The sequence below is a fragment of the Cupressus sempervirens genome, chromosome 5 (assembly GCF_028749045.1).
Source record: "Cupressus sempervirens isolate cs-2001-9-10 chromosome 5, ASM2874904v1, whole genome shotgun sequence".
Lineage (NCBI taxonomy): Eukaryota > Viridiplantae > Streptophyta > Pinopsida > Cupressales > Cupressaceae > Cupressus > Cupressus sempervirens.
The window spans coordinates 622793713-622808319 of NC_143122.1; the positions used below are offsets into that span (position 1 = coordinate 622793713).

Genomic DNA, 14607 nt, shown 5'->3' on the forward strand with positions numbered 1-14607 from the left:
AATATGATGAGAGAAGGGACCATTACCCATCACTTGATTTAGCGAAAAAATCCATCATCATGCCCTTGGTCATTGACTCGTGTGCCATGTGATTAATGTTGTGCTCATCTCTATGCCAATACCATAACCCCATACTTGAAGTAACTATCTTATAAAATAGCAAACCATATCAATTCACAGTAGACATTGTAATTATAGAGCCAATAGCTTAGTAACTATCAATTGTCTGATTTTTTACTTATGGAAGCATAGAAACAATTTGTAGAGCTATCCTCCTAAAAAATGAAAATTTGCACTTCACTATTAAACACATAACACCAAAGAAAAATACACTATGCACCTTTGCCATGCTTGGTTTGTTTAAAAAACAACTATTAAGTCCCTCAAATGTGTCACAAAGGCAAAGGCCCAATGTTCATGGTACCTTGATTAAAAAAAATAGAATTAAAGAACCACTTATCCTACTATGTGATTGTGTGATTGACATCATGTATATGTAGTACTATGTCAAAATAAAAGAGAACTAGCAACAATGAAGCAAACTAAGAAGGGCCATTGTAGAAATGTAAACATTGAGAAAGAAAAAGGGTTAAAACTTATAAGCAATGTAGCAAATATTAGGGGTATCTACTACATTTTCAAGACTCGCACATTTCAGCAATCCAAACATTATAGGAACAAGAAGTATTTCCCAAGTTGGACACACTTCCAATGCAGCAAAAAAAAAATGGAATAACACAATTTTATCGAGAATTATAATATTGCTCTTGTTTTTTAAATTAATTGGATAAAAAAAAGGATATCGATAATGCTCAAGATTTGGAGGGAAGTTCTCATGAATAAATTGGGAGTTCTAACAAACAACTCATTATTTATCTATGAAAAATTAATCTACACTGTTTTGTCTATTTTTATAAAGAAAATAAAAATTAAACTAATAATACCATACCAAGTAAAGAAACTGAATAACCTTACTTCCCAACAAGTGATATTGGATTAGGATAAGATGCTTGGAAATTTGAGAAGAAGTTATGAGTTGTGAGAAATACTATTTCACAAGTCTATCTACTATACGTATGAAGTAGCATTGTCTAAAGACCATTTAAAACCATCCATCTTCTGAAATGGTTGGAAGGAGGTGATCAACTAGGGGCTCTAAGATCCCTAAAAAATCCTTTACATGTACATACATTTAAGGCTGTCAGCCTATCGTAAATAAAGGGGCAAACATTGTTGGTTCAAATATCTCAAGAAAGTAGAGAGAATATTGCCTAGGTCCCTGTAGAGGTGGTGGTATCTCCAACAAATCTCATCATAAATGGGGTATACATAAGTGAGGCCCTCCTCAATCTATACTTCCTAAATAGAGCAAACAACACCCGTCCAATCTTGGCAAAAAACATAAGAATCCATCCCAGTTTGTAACTAGCACAAACACATCCTTCATTGACCATGAAGAAACCTCAAGTTGTGTCACCAATGCCATTGAAGATAGTGAGGACAAAAAAGGACCACCTAAAGACATGATCTACACATAAATAAAGCTTCAGGCTAAGTGGCACAAAAGAAAATGTTAAGCCAATCTACATGCACTACTTATGTCTGCCCTCTCTAGCAAAGTGGCATCATCAATGGTGGCATCTATTCAAGACCAAAGAACCAATCCACCCAGAGGGATAAAGAGCTAAATATGGATACTTCATGACCACAAGTTTAATGCCTCATGGATCATAGTCTAGCCTCAACATATAGTGACTAGAAAGCAACTTGTCCTAGATGATGCTCTAACGAACAATTTGCATGCAATGGATTATGAGTTCCAACATGCCTATTTGGACCCTCTGTTGAGATAATGGGTGTTGCACACATTGCATAATATTATTATTTTATTTTTTTATTATGTAATGTTGTACCTAGATGGACGTGCAACATGTAAAGATTCTCATGGAATATTCTTGATGAGTTGTATTGTAACATTGTGATAATATTTGATGTAATTATTTAATATTGGGAAAAAGAATTAAATGCCCAATATTAAATGTGGGGTCAGTGGGTTAGGTAGCACATGGTTTATTTAATACCACTTGGTGGTTTTGTGGGACTTGCTACTATATAAGCAGCCACAAGGGTAGTTGTTGTAGAGAGAGAGAGTGACAAGGAGAAGACAAAATGTCAAAATTATGGAACCAAACCTACACCATGTTGTAGTGCTCTGAATTAGCTTTCCAACGCCTGTAAGAACTCTGAAATCCAATATTCTGAGAGAAAGTTATGGCCATTTTACTAAGACAGTCTTTTTACCATTTTCAGTACGATTTTTCATTTTTTATTTTTTTTTAGTGACGAAAATTCCGACGGGATTAAATTTGACGGCCATCATGGGCTGAAACCAAAAAACTCTTTCATTTCCTCTAAACATGGCCAAACTAGGGCATATTATATATCAAAATTTATGGAAATGTTGACCCGGCTCCAATGGTGAAGTCTGTTTTTACCCAGGAGGTCATTTCTGCAAGCTACCCCCCAAAACCCTCATTTAAATGAAACATCCGTAAAAATCTTTTTGTCCAACAATTTCCCATGCCCAAATCTTTTAACATCCCATCATAACAGCAAATCCAAAACCCTCAGATCTGCAATAAATCATTCATATACCTTGCCCTTTTCTTTTATCCTCTCATGCATTCCCATGGATTCAATCTAGGGTTACAATAATAAAACCATAGCTCTGATACACGGTTTAGTGGGATCTTGTGACAGTGATGGGGTGACAGTGCAGGATTCTCTGGTCTTGGTTATCTTCCTGGATGTTCAGTTTTGCTTACATTGGATTTGAGATTGGTTGGATATTGTGATCACTAGTTTGTGTTCATGTATGTCATGTGAGAGATGACATGGTTATTTCTTTCTCTTTCCTCTGTTGGTTGTGGTGAACTTGGGAGAGCATTGGAGACTTGTTATGAGAGTTGTTCTTGCAGGATATCAGCTTATGTATTGTGGATGTCCTTGATGCTACATGGATTCACTTTTTTGAGATGTTGTGAGTGGATTGGTTATAAATTTGACATTATCTTTTGCAGTGGGAGCTTCTTGGTATATATGCGGCAGGTATTGCTCTTGAGGCTTGTGATTGCAGGTTGTAGATTGGATATGTCGGTGATATGAGATTCACTTGTTATACCTTTGAGGTATGGATAGTTGGATGGGTTTGGCACTTGCTGTGGGTGTTATTTCAGCTATGGATATTTTGACAACTACGGATACATGTGATTACCTTTGGATCAGGTTATTTGTGCTTGGAATTTCAGTTGGTACAGGATTTTATGATCTTCTAATGCGACAGGTTGGGTGGCTTTCTCTTTGGATGGCTTCTATGTATGTCCAGTGGCAGTGGCATAATAAGAGGTGAGATCATTCATGTTCGAGATGCTGGATACTTTGATTTTGTCGCGGGTACCAAGATGGAGCACTTGGTTTATTTTGATCCATGATGGCGGATGTGCTAGGAGGGATTGTTCCCTTGTTCATTTATTTGGCTACGGATTGACCCTATGCAATGTATACAACAAGTGGGAGATTGTTGAGATAATGGGTGTTGCACACATTGCATAATATTATTTTTTTATTTTTTTATTATGTAATGTTGTACCTAGATGGACGTGCAACATGTAAAGATTCCCATGGAATATTCTTGATGAGTTGTATTGTAACATTGTGATAATATTTGATGTAATTATTTAATATTGGGGAAAAGAATTAAATGCCCAATATTAAATGTGGAGTCAGTGGGTTAGGTAGCACATGGTTTTAGCACATGGTTTATTTAATACCACTTGGTGGTTTTGTGGGACTTGCTACTATATAAGCAGCCACAAGGGTAGTTGTTGTAGAGAGAAAAAGAGTGACAAGGAGAAGACAAAAGGCAAGAGTCGAGCGGGACAAGGCTTGACAGGTTAGCCAAGGGAGCATTTGTGAAGGTTGAAAGCATGGCATGGGATGTGTGGATTCATGCTTGTTCACATAGTTTTCTCGGTTGTGGCTATGGCCATGAAGGCTTCCATGGTTGTATGGCAATGGTATTTTTGCTGAATAATACATGGTGATGGATGCTTTTGGAGGTTGGGTTTTTCCCTCAATGAGGGTTTCCCAGGGTATATCTTGTGTCACAATTTTGTGGGTATGTTGTCTATTCTCTTGCATGTGAATTTTAATTCCGTATTTATTTTAGATCTATTATGGGTTATGTGGAAATGGTTATATTCTTTATTGCCAAGTTTCCTTACACCCTCTGTATACAAAACCAATTGACAAATCCCAAGATCCCTATCACGTCCCATGTTTGAAACCATCATTGAAACATCACCATCCTTATCCATATCATATTCAATTGTGTGAAATCCCTAGGAGAGACAAAACTGCAAAGGTGCAAAAAAAAGATCATACAGGAATAGAATCAATAATAGCTGGAGGACTAATACCTAATAGTTAAAATATAATGTATAAGCTAAGCATTGCTCAAGCATCCACTAAAATCAATTCAACAAGGGAATCATGGACTATTTAGTAGACAACATATCACTATCAATCAAAGATTTCTATATATTACATATCGATTGTACTTGAAAAGAGGATGCAACATTCACTAATACCAAATCAATTCAACAAGAGAATCAAGGATTATCTAGTAGAGAACATATCACTATCAATCAAAAACGTCTAAGTATTGCATATCAATTGTACATGAAAAGAGGATGCAAGTCATAGATCAGCAGATAAGAGACAGATTAAAAGCCATCTCAATGCTACCAACAATTAGCAACAAAATCAATTAACTACACAAGACTACAATCATCAAAAGACAATACTGCCTAAGACCCAAGTCAAACATATTACCTTTGCATCGATAAAAAATAAAATGAAAGTGGACATGGATGATCATTAAGCCACAAAGAAAAGTTCTTCATCCAATAAGAAGTTGTGACTAATCTTTTTGTATCGTAGTTAGCAAGTGATGACGGGTTAGTAATTAATTCAAGTGATACCTCTAAGTGACACGATAGTTAGATGAGATATATTTGTTTCACACATGATATACAATTTGAATATCAAAGGGTTTTGCAATATCTTGATATGGTAGTAACTGGAAAAGTAGCGACATATATCTCGATCAAGCAAGGTAACACTATAAGCCGAAATTGTAGATTAATCCTACATCAGCTAATATACCTTCACGATGGTCACTAAGTATGAGGTCGATACCAATAAATGGATACATTATGGCATTATTATCCTCGATAGGGATTAATCATAACAAATGCTAAAGGATGCAATTAATAAGATATATTAGATTGACTGAATATGGTTATGGAAAATGTAGGACCTCTTGAAAAAATATAGAAAGGATAGATGTGTCTATTAGGAAAATTTAATGTCAAAGGCAAGATATATAAATATATTCCCTTCTCTATTCACCACACAACAAATGGAGATATCAAATAAGAACATAGTCAAATCATCATAAGCAAGGAAAGGATTAAGGATCAAATTAGATGAAAAGGAAGAAATGATAGACAGTCGTAACAATAAGTATATTATAGTCAATATTTGTAATCTACAACCTCTGTATACAAAGGTACCTCTAAACACAGCCAGCCAATAAACCTTCCAAAAACACAATGGTATGCAAATAACTACTTCACAATGGTCACTTAACTGGTTTACTGTTGGATTTGTTATGCATCACAAACAAAAGCATTATATTAATACAAGTAAACTGTGTATTATATTATAACTGCATTATATCTATGTTAGGTTGTTTATGCATCATATAAATACAAATAAACTGCATACTATCAGCTTAATCAGATCTTTATGAGATCAAGGCTTTGTATGCTTCATTTGCAATATATACTTATATGTAAAAGCACATTTGCCAATATATTTAATTAACAATATGGGAAAAGGAAAGTAATTGCAATAACGGGAAATGGTGAGGCCTCACTAGGTACACCACCTCATGAAGCAAAGGGACAAGAGTTTCTGCTCTTGAGAGTAGCGTTAAGGACACCCTATTATAATTCCTTCAACGAACACATATGGTAGAGTTGTTTTGATAGCTAGGGAAAGAATCCTTAACTATATGAGGTAAGGAGGAATAATGGAGAGTATTGAAAAGGTTTCACTAGCTACGTCAACCCCATGCAGCATGGGACCAAGGGGGAAGAGTGTCCACTCTTGGGCCTAGGGAAAAGGCAATGAGCAGACTCATCATGTCTTTCTTATCTCATTACTCATTATGGTTAAGGCCATGAGAGTTAAAGCTATAAGTATGCTTCATCCATAATCTTAAATATAAATTGCATATCTCTTTGTTCTATCAATTTCTAAAGCTTGAGGCAAATTATATTATATTACACTAACAATATAGTTTGTTTGTATATATATGAACTTGTTCCTTATTTGGTGATTGCAAGACTTGTATTCAAAGCACAATGGATGAAATATCTTTCATGGTAAGACACTTCTTTGAACCTAGAAATTGCAATTGTGTTTGTACGGTATAAAGTACAAAAAATTCTGGAAAGGGACATTACAAATCCAACAACCATCTCATAATGATAAAGCCTTTACATTAAGGCAATGAAAGAATCGAAAATAGTAACATAATTCATCCTTTCAAAAAGCGTCTCAAAATCAAGTCAAAGAGCTTCTTAAAGTCATTAAAACAATAAAAGATTGATGGTTAACCTCCTCATTAATTGCTTAAACATAGATATGTGGTCAATGGTCAGATAATCTCTCCTCTTGCCAACCTAAACTTAAGGTTTGAGATGACAAACCCCTCAATAATTACTTCAATATAGAGATGTTGTCAATCAACTCGTAGTCTCTCCTTATTCCAACCCAACCTTAAGGTCTAAAGATTGTCTCTCTTTGGATGCTTAGAAAGCTACATATCTAACATTATCAAGTTTGGCAAAAGAAAGTCGAATCACAATGGTTCAATAGTTGTCAAAATTGAGATCTCAAAATTTCTAAATTGACTGGTTTATGTGTTTGGATCAAGATTGAGGTAAGTCCAAACTAAACAAAAAAAAAATTGTTTTGCAAAACTATATTCAATGAATTCATCTTGGAGAGGTTGTCACAATACAATACTTTGTTGGTATATAACTTCAAAATGGCCCTCCTTAAAGAACATAGAGAATATGATAGAAGATGGCAACAAGGTGGGAACCATGACAACAAATTAGTCGGGCACACATCATAAATAAAGGCAATCCAATAGTGATGCCAAAAGCTATGCTTTTTCTTGTTATAAAATTGACAAATCTTGAGAGAATGGTGAACATCCACAAGGAGGACAAGTCATCACAAAGTTTTAAAAACCTCACTTATTGTACTCCCTACAAATGGAGGGGGTATGGAGGGAGACTCATGGATAAGTGAGAACAAAAGTTTATGATGAAGAGATTTATACTCATCATCAACCAACAAATCATAAGGTAAGATCCATGAAGGCAAGCTGCTCTAAAATAATGTATGCTGTGGGGACCAAAATAAAGGGCAGCATCCCAAAGGCCTCAAGATAAGAACTCGTACATAGAATCGGCAGTGGGAAGAGAGAGGGAAAGTAGGACAAAAGAAGGGAGAGGCAGGCAAAATAGTTGAGGGTGAAAACATTGTCAAAATTGGTTGTGGCGTGTCTAGTGTTGCAGGAGATGCTGGCTGAAAATGGTGGCAATTAGCATGAAAGCGGAATGTTTAGGAAAGCATAGTTTGCAAATGTTAGCTGGGATGAATAAGGAAATTACAGCCAGGGGGGTTTGGGACCTGTAGGTGAGAACATAATCCACGACATTCCACCACTTCCACATAAGAAGAAAGTAAACCTATCGGAGTTGGAGAAGCAAAGGAGACCACTGAGAGATACAGTAATATTGCAGTCCATAGCAAACAAATTATTTACAAAGTCATGATCTCAAAGGAAATGATAGAATGCACATATTTCCATAATTTTAAAAAGAAGTGCAAGCCACCTAAACTTTCCTTTGAAAGCAAAACTTCGTAAGATTACTCAGAAGATTTGGACAACAATAACATTCAGAGACCATTAAATGCCTATTCTGAAAACTAAATTCAGACAGAAATATAACAATATTATGCAAAACATGTTGCAAACCTTAAGAGACTTACAATTTATTTAAGATATTCACCGTGCTGTAATTCATGTCATGATTTCTGAAAACTGGCAGTCACAGAATTTATCTCCTTCTAAACTCTGAAAACTGCAAAGTTATCTACGGACTTTCACAACAGTTTAATCTATAAGTAAAACTCTAGTAAATTTATACAGACATGCACAAAAATATTCTAGATACTGCTCAATAAGCCATTTGAAGATTTTCACAAAAACCGTATCAAACCTACTCTACAGGTATTCTAAAGACTCGTCTAAATAATTGTGAAAAAACTGAACGCCAATGTTTATTTACAGCATTTAAAGATGTTCAGGAATAGTCGTGTTACCCTCCATTTTTTTAGTCTCTCGAGCGGCGCCTTTTTGCTCGGAATATCAAAAATGTCATTACTCCTCGTTTCCTCCTCCTCCTCGTCATTAACAATTCCTTTGTGATAATCATCCAATGATGTACGGCTAGGGGAAAACATCCTTGGAGTCCTCGGAATGTTTGACATTACTCTTGAGCGCGCAGGAAAGATGACACTAAGATACACAACACCTAATATAACCTCAAAACAGAACCTCCATACGAAACAAGCGAGAAAAGTAACCACTTAATTGAAAGATGTATGCGAAATAAGAAAAGATACTTAAGCTGTCAGAATCGCTCTAAAGACAAACTTGCGAAAACACTCGAGAAGATATCTCTTGTATTTGCATCTGCTCCAAACTCCTTCTAGGGGTTGGGTTTCGAAATTTCAAATCTGTGCCCCAAAATGTATTTATAGGTTTCTGTGCTACTTAAGACCAAAAGGAAATCGCAAGTACGTTTCATGGGATACGAAATACGAAACGGACGCGTACCGTCTGACTCACGCCAGGGCAGAAAGCGCGTGAAATTACATGCGAAGCAAAAAAATCTAAGAGTACACTTCTTTAAAAAAAAATAGTCCTCGACATCAACCAATCTTTTTCCTTTAAATGCTGAATCGTCGGTTCAAATTTCTTCGAATCACTCTTCCCACGAAATTTCCAGCTCAATGCGTTATTTTCTTTTCCGCTTATATCTGTTTTCCTTTCGGCTTTTTCTTCTCGATAATTAAGGTTTTTTCAATGTTTTTAGGACTTATCGTATTTTTTTGGGATATTCTTTATTTACACTTAATTATCTCTTTCCAGCTCCCTCTGTCAATAGGTAATGCAATTCGATTTCATACCGCTTTCCTCCTTTTTTCTATTAATTAATCGTTATCACTATTACTATTATTTAATTTAGTTTTCAATTTTTTTCAATTTTTGTTATATCGCCCGCGAAGTTTCAAGGAAGGTGCCGCGATGATAACTCGACATGTGGGGATCACGATATTCTTGTACTATGTACTGTCCAAAGCATGGGACGCGCTTTCTTCCGGTATTGGCTATTCGGCAAACTAAAACGAAAAGCCGAATAAAAGCAACTCTGAAAAAACATAAAAAGCAATTATTTAAAAAATAAATTATTAAAAAAACAAAGCGTAAGTAAAAGCAATTATTAAGAAAAAATCTAGGAGTACCTAAAAGCAATTATTAAAAAAAAAACTACATGGCTTTGGGGAAGCATTCGTTTTAGTTTGCTGTATAGGCATTTCCCTTTCTCCCCAGCCGAGATTCTTAATATGGTAAGGAGTGTGAAGTGGCGTACTCCCCTCCCTAAAAGGGAGTTCATTAGATAAAATAGAATGGAAGACCTAAATGTTTTTGAGGTCGAAGATGGTTAACAAGACCGAGATCTCATCTCAATTTCTCCAAAGAGACCAATCAAGACTAACTTGATTGAAGATGGTTAATAAAATCCAGATCTCTTTCAATTTCTCCAAAGAGAACAATCAAGAAATCTGATCGCATAAGGATTCTTATCAAGGGCACTCAACATCTAGCATCACATTATATGTATTCCCTAACTTCTTTATCTAAGATGAAAGCATTGGTTATTCCACCTCTAAGATTGAAGCATTTTATTCCACCTTTGACCTTTTTTAGTTTACACTTTTCCTTCTCAAATTCTCTTACAAGTTCACAACCTTTTACTAAACAATTGAAACCTTGCTAAGTGGTTAATAATTGATTCTCTATCTAGTCTCCCACAAATGATTCTCCATCTAGTCTTTTGCTAAGTGGTTAATAATTGATTCTCTATCTAGTCTCCCACAAATGATTCTCCATCTAGTCCCCCAACAATGCAAGGGAAAGGCAAAGGAATTAACACCATATTTAATAAGTTTAATTTAGAAGTTGTGCAAAGGAAAGGCAAAGGAACTTACACCATATTCAATGAGTTCAACTTAGAAGTGGTGCAAGGAAAAGGCAAGGGAATCGACACCATATTCAATGAATTCAACTTAGAAGCCTTCCTTGTTTGTACATACCTTCAACATAAGCCTAAATAGTAGAAAATGGTGATGAGTTGGGAACCATGACATGAAGTTGGTAGACGCATCCTAAAGAGAGCTATCATAAGAAACCCAACACACCAATAGTGACGTCAAAAGCTATAATTTTTATTAAGGAAGTTTGATTAAAGGTCTTGGGTGAATGATAGAATGTCCACAAGGTAGGTAAGACATCAAGAAGCAAGAAAAGGAAATGCTTGCTTCTTGCATTTGGCCAAACAATAGTCCTCCCTACTAGGTCGTGATTTAGTGAGAATGGAAATTTGTGACAAAAAAATGTGTAATTTTTAATCGATTATCCTTTGTACTAGGTCATGGTTTAGTGAGAATGGAAGTTTGTGACAAAAAATGTCTATTTTTTTATCAATCGATGAAAGGCAAGTCATTCAAAAGCAAGAAAGCTCACTTCTTGCAAGGAACCCTCACTTCTTACATTAGGGAGGACAATAATCCTCCCTACTAAATCGTGGTTTAGTGAGTAACCAAAGTCTATGACGAAGAAATGTGCAATTTGTCACCAATCAATACAGGGCAAGTCATTAAGAAGCAAGAAAACCTCACTTTTTGCTAGAAACCCTGACTTCTTGCATTAGGGAGGACAATTATCCTTCCTACTAGGTCGTTTAGTGAGAACCAAAGTCTATGACAAAGAAATGTGTAGTTTTCATCAATCAATGAAAGGCAAGTCATTAAGAAGTAAGAAAGACTCACTTCTTGTAAGAAACCCTCACTTCTTGTGTTAAGGAGGGACAATAATCCTCCCTACTAGGTTGTTGTTTAGTAAGAATTGAAGTCTATGACGAAGAAATGTGCAATTTATCATCAATCAATGAAAAGCAAGTCATTGAGTAAGAAAAGCTCACTTCTTGCATTAGGGACAACAACAATCCTCCCTACTTGGTTGTGATTTAATGAGAATCAAAGTCTATGACAAAGAACTGTGAAGATGAAAGGCAAATCATTAAGATGCAAGAAAAGTGCACTCCTTGTAAGAAACCTCACTTCTTGGAGGAAAATAGTCATGGTTTAGTGAGAACCAAAGTCTATGACTAAGAAATGTGCAGTTTATCATCAATGGATGAAGATCGACAACGCACACAAGAAAGGCTCACTTCTTGCACTAGGAGATCAACAATTCTCCAACAAGATCGTAGTTCGGTGACAAACAAAATTTATGAGGAAGAGAATTATCCTTGACATTAGTAACTTAAGATCAACAACGTAGGCAAGAAAGGCTCACTTCTTGCACCAGGAGGTTGACAATCCCCCAACAAGATTGTAGTCCAGTGACAAACAGAATTTATGGAGAAGAAAGTTACCCTTGACATTAGTAAGTAATTAATGGTGCAGGATACCTAAGGCAAGGTGATCTAAAATAATGTATGGTGTGGGATAAAGAATCCAGGGTAGCATGTCCAGAATCCTAAAGGGATTGACATGGTACCGGTAGTGGTCCGTAGGGCACAAAAAGGGCGAGACGGGCAGAAACAGGGGAGAGTGAAAATGGTGTCAAAGCATGCTGTGGCGTCCCCGGTATTGAGGGACATGCAGCTGAGAGGGGCGGCAATTACGAAAGGGGAATGTTAAAGCAGCATAATTTGCTAATGGTAGTTGAGGAAATATACGGAAAATGCAGCCGTGGTGGATGAGGTTCCTGTAGATTTGAAAATTGGCAAGGGAACCCATAGAGACACACCAATTCTGCATCACGTCTCAAAATTACGGAAACAGGAAAAAGCAAATGTGTCCATTCTTTAAGAGAGACGGCTTTCTTTCAAGAACGAAAATCCGTAGTTTATTTAGAAGGTTTTTGGACATTAGGAACCAGACACATTCAGACAACATTCAAAGCCTATTGTGAAAACTAAATTCGTATATTTGTTTTAAGCTATTGACAATATTTAGACAGAAACATTACAAAGTTTAGGTAGAACATGGTGCAAAACTTTAACAATAGAGACAGGGAGATTTACAGTTTACACATGATTTCATCAGGCCTTGATTAATGGAAATATATTTGAAAAGTTACACTGGCGCTGGCAGAAATAGTCTCCTTATAAACTATGAAATCTGCAAAGTTGAAAACAAACTTTCACTGCAGTTTAACCTCTGTAAAACCCTCGTAAATTTATGCTACAATGCACAAAAAAATTATTAAGCCATCTCCTAAGATTAAAATCAGTAAACTGTATAAAGATTTCAAGACGAAACATATCAATCCAAAATCCATGTGAGTAAATGTTTACAGCATATAAGATTATAATCAGTGAACTACCTTAATATTTTCACAAAAATCATATCGATCCTAATCTACAAAATCGTTTAGGGCCCGTTTGGTTGTAGGTATAGGAATAGGAATTGAGAATAGAAATAGGAATGCATACTGTGATATTTTGGAATGGACATTAAGTTCATTTTAAGAACAAAATGAGAATGAACTCATTTTAGAAGGACTGAACTAAAAAGTTGCATTTAACATTCAACATTAAATCTGTAAACTATTCAATGGCTTCCACGAAAATCATGTCAAATCCTAATCCACAAATTATTCATAGATTCATCTAAATCCAGTTGAATAAAACAAACTCGGAAGTTAAACAACAGCATTGAGTATCGATGTGTTACCCTCCATTTCCTGAGCCTCTCGCGCGGTGCCTGTTTGTGCGGGATATCCCAAACATCACCACAACACGCTGGTGACTGCTCCTCGTCATGGTTGCCAATCCCTTTTTGATAACCATCCGTCGATGTACGGCCAGGGGAAATAAATCCGGGAATCCTCGAAGTATTGGACATGATTCTTAAGAGCGCAGGAGAGATGACACTAAATTTCAGAAATAAAAATAATATAACCTCAAGCAGAACCGCTGCGCGTAATCAACAAAAAATGCAACCACTTAATTGATGTATCCATTTGCTTGAGCTGTCAGCGCTGAGGCTTAAACGAAATGAAAAGATAAAGTAAGCTTACTTTTTTTACAAAGATGAAACTTCTGAAGCACTCAACCCATCTGTCCAGTTAAAAGTCCTTCCCCTAATTCTAAAATATTATATCACTGCCTTTAGTCTGCTTTTAGAGGTTTCGGTGCTACTGCTTATGACACCGTAAGATGTATCTTTATATCGCAGATTCGTTTCGTGGATGCTAAAACACGATATGGACTCGTATCGTCGGACTCACGGTACAGTGCCAGATTCACCGCTTGCTTTTCAACGAAGAAAGAAATGTAGGTGGATTACCTCAGCAAAAAAAATGTCCTGGATCGAGCAAACTTCCCCGAAATGTATGTGTAAACTTTATCTTTAAAAAGTCCTGGATCGAGCAAACTTATTCCCTACGCACTTCTTCAAATTTCTCTGCAGCTACATTTGTTGATGCCTTCGAATTTCTTCGCATCCGCATTTGTTGATTTCTTCAAATTTCTCTGCAGCCACGTTTATTGATGCCTCCAGATTTCTTTGCATCTGCATCTGTTGATTTCTCCAAATTTCTCTGCATCTCAAACTTGCTGTGTGAAAATTTCTAGCTCAGATATGTTTTCCAACATTTTCGTCTCGATTTGAGTTTTGGACACACTGATTGATTAATTTGGGGTAACTTGTTCTTTCAAATTATTTTGGGGGTAACTTTTCTTTCAAATACTTTTCTCGATTGAAGTTTCAAGGAGGTCCAGGCGCAGCGAAGTTTCATGATAACTCTACATGTGGCGCACAACAGTCTTGTCAGGCGTGAGTAGTGGGACACGGGTTTTTCTGTAGTATTGTTAGAAAACTGCCGTACTGCCCTGCCCGGTTGTCAACCCATTTGATCTTTTATTTAAAACATATTTAATTTATGAATTGTTTTATATAAAAAATTATTTAATATTTTATCAATCATAGATATTAAATGGGAACATTTATTTTTCAATAAAATAATGTAAATAATCTAATTATAATTTTACACTATATTATAATTTATAATCTAATCTAATTAGTTAATGTATTTTCTGATAA

The 14607-nt window shown here is 35.9% G+C and overlaps 1 protein-coding gene across 4 annotated transcripts in view; it reads right to left on the reverse strand.

Annotated features, from left to right (window-relative positions):
* LOC149557438 (calcium-transporting ATPase 5, plasma membrane-type-like) overlaps window positions 1–14220 on the reverse strand; it is a 46170-nt gene extending 31950 nt beyond the window's left edge. Inside the window, exons 1-2 of one of the 4 annotated variants that reach the window (XM_089832081.1) lie at window positions 13583–14220; window positions 13237–13411 (exon numbers count right to left, since the gene is read on the reverse strand). In XM_089832081.1, the coding sequence (XP_089688207.1) occupies window positions 13237–13407 (171 nt within the window). In that variant the 5' untranslated portion in view covers window positions 13408–13411; window positions 13583–14220. Of the gene's footprint in view, window positions 1–8529; window positions 9054–13236; window positions 13479–13582 lie in introns of those variants that run through there. The other 3 variants (XM_089832080.1, XM_089832079.1, XM_089832082.1) reach the window with 3 other exon arrangements.
* Between the last annotated feature and the right edge of the window lie 387 nt (window positions 14221–14607).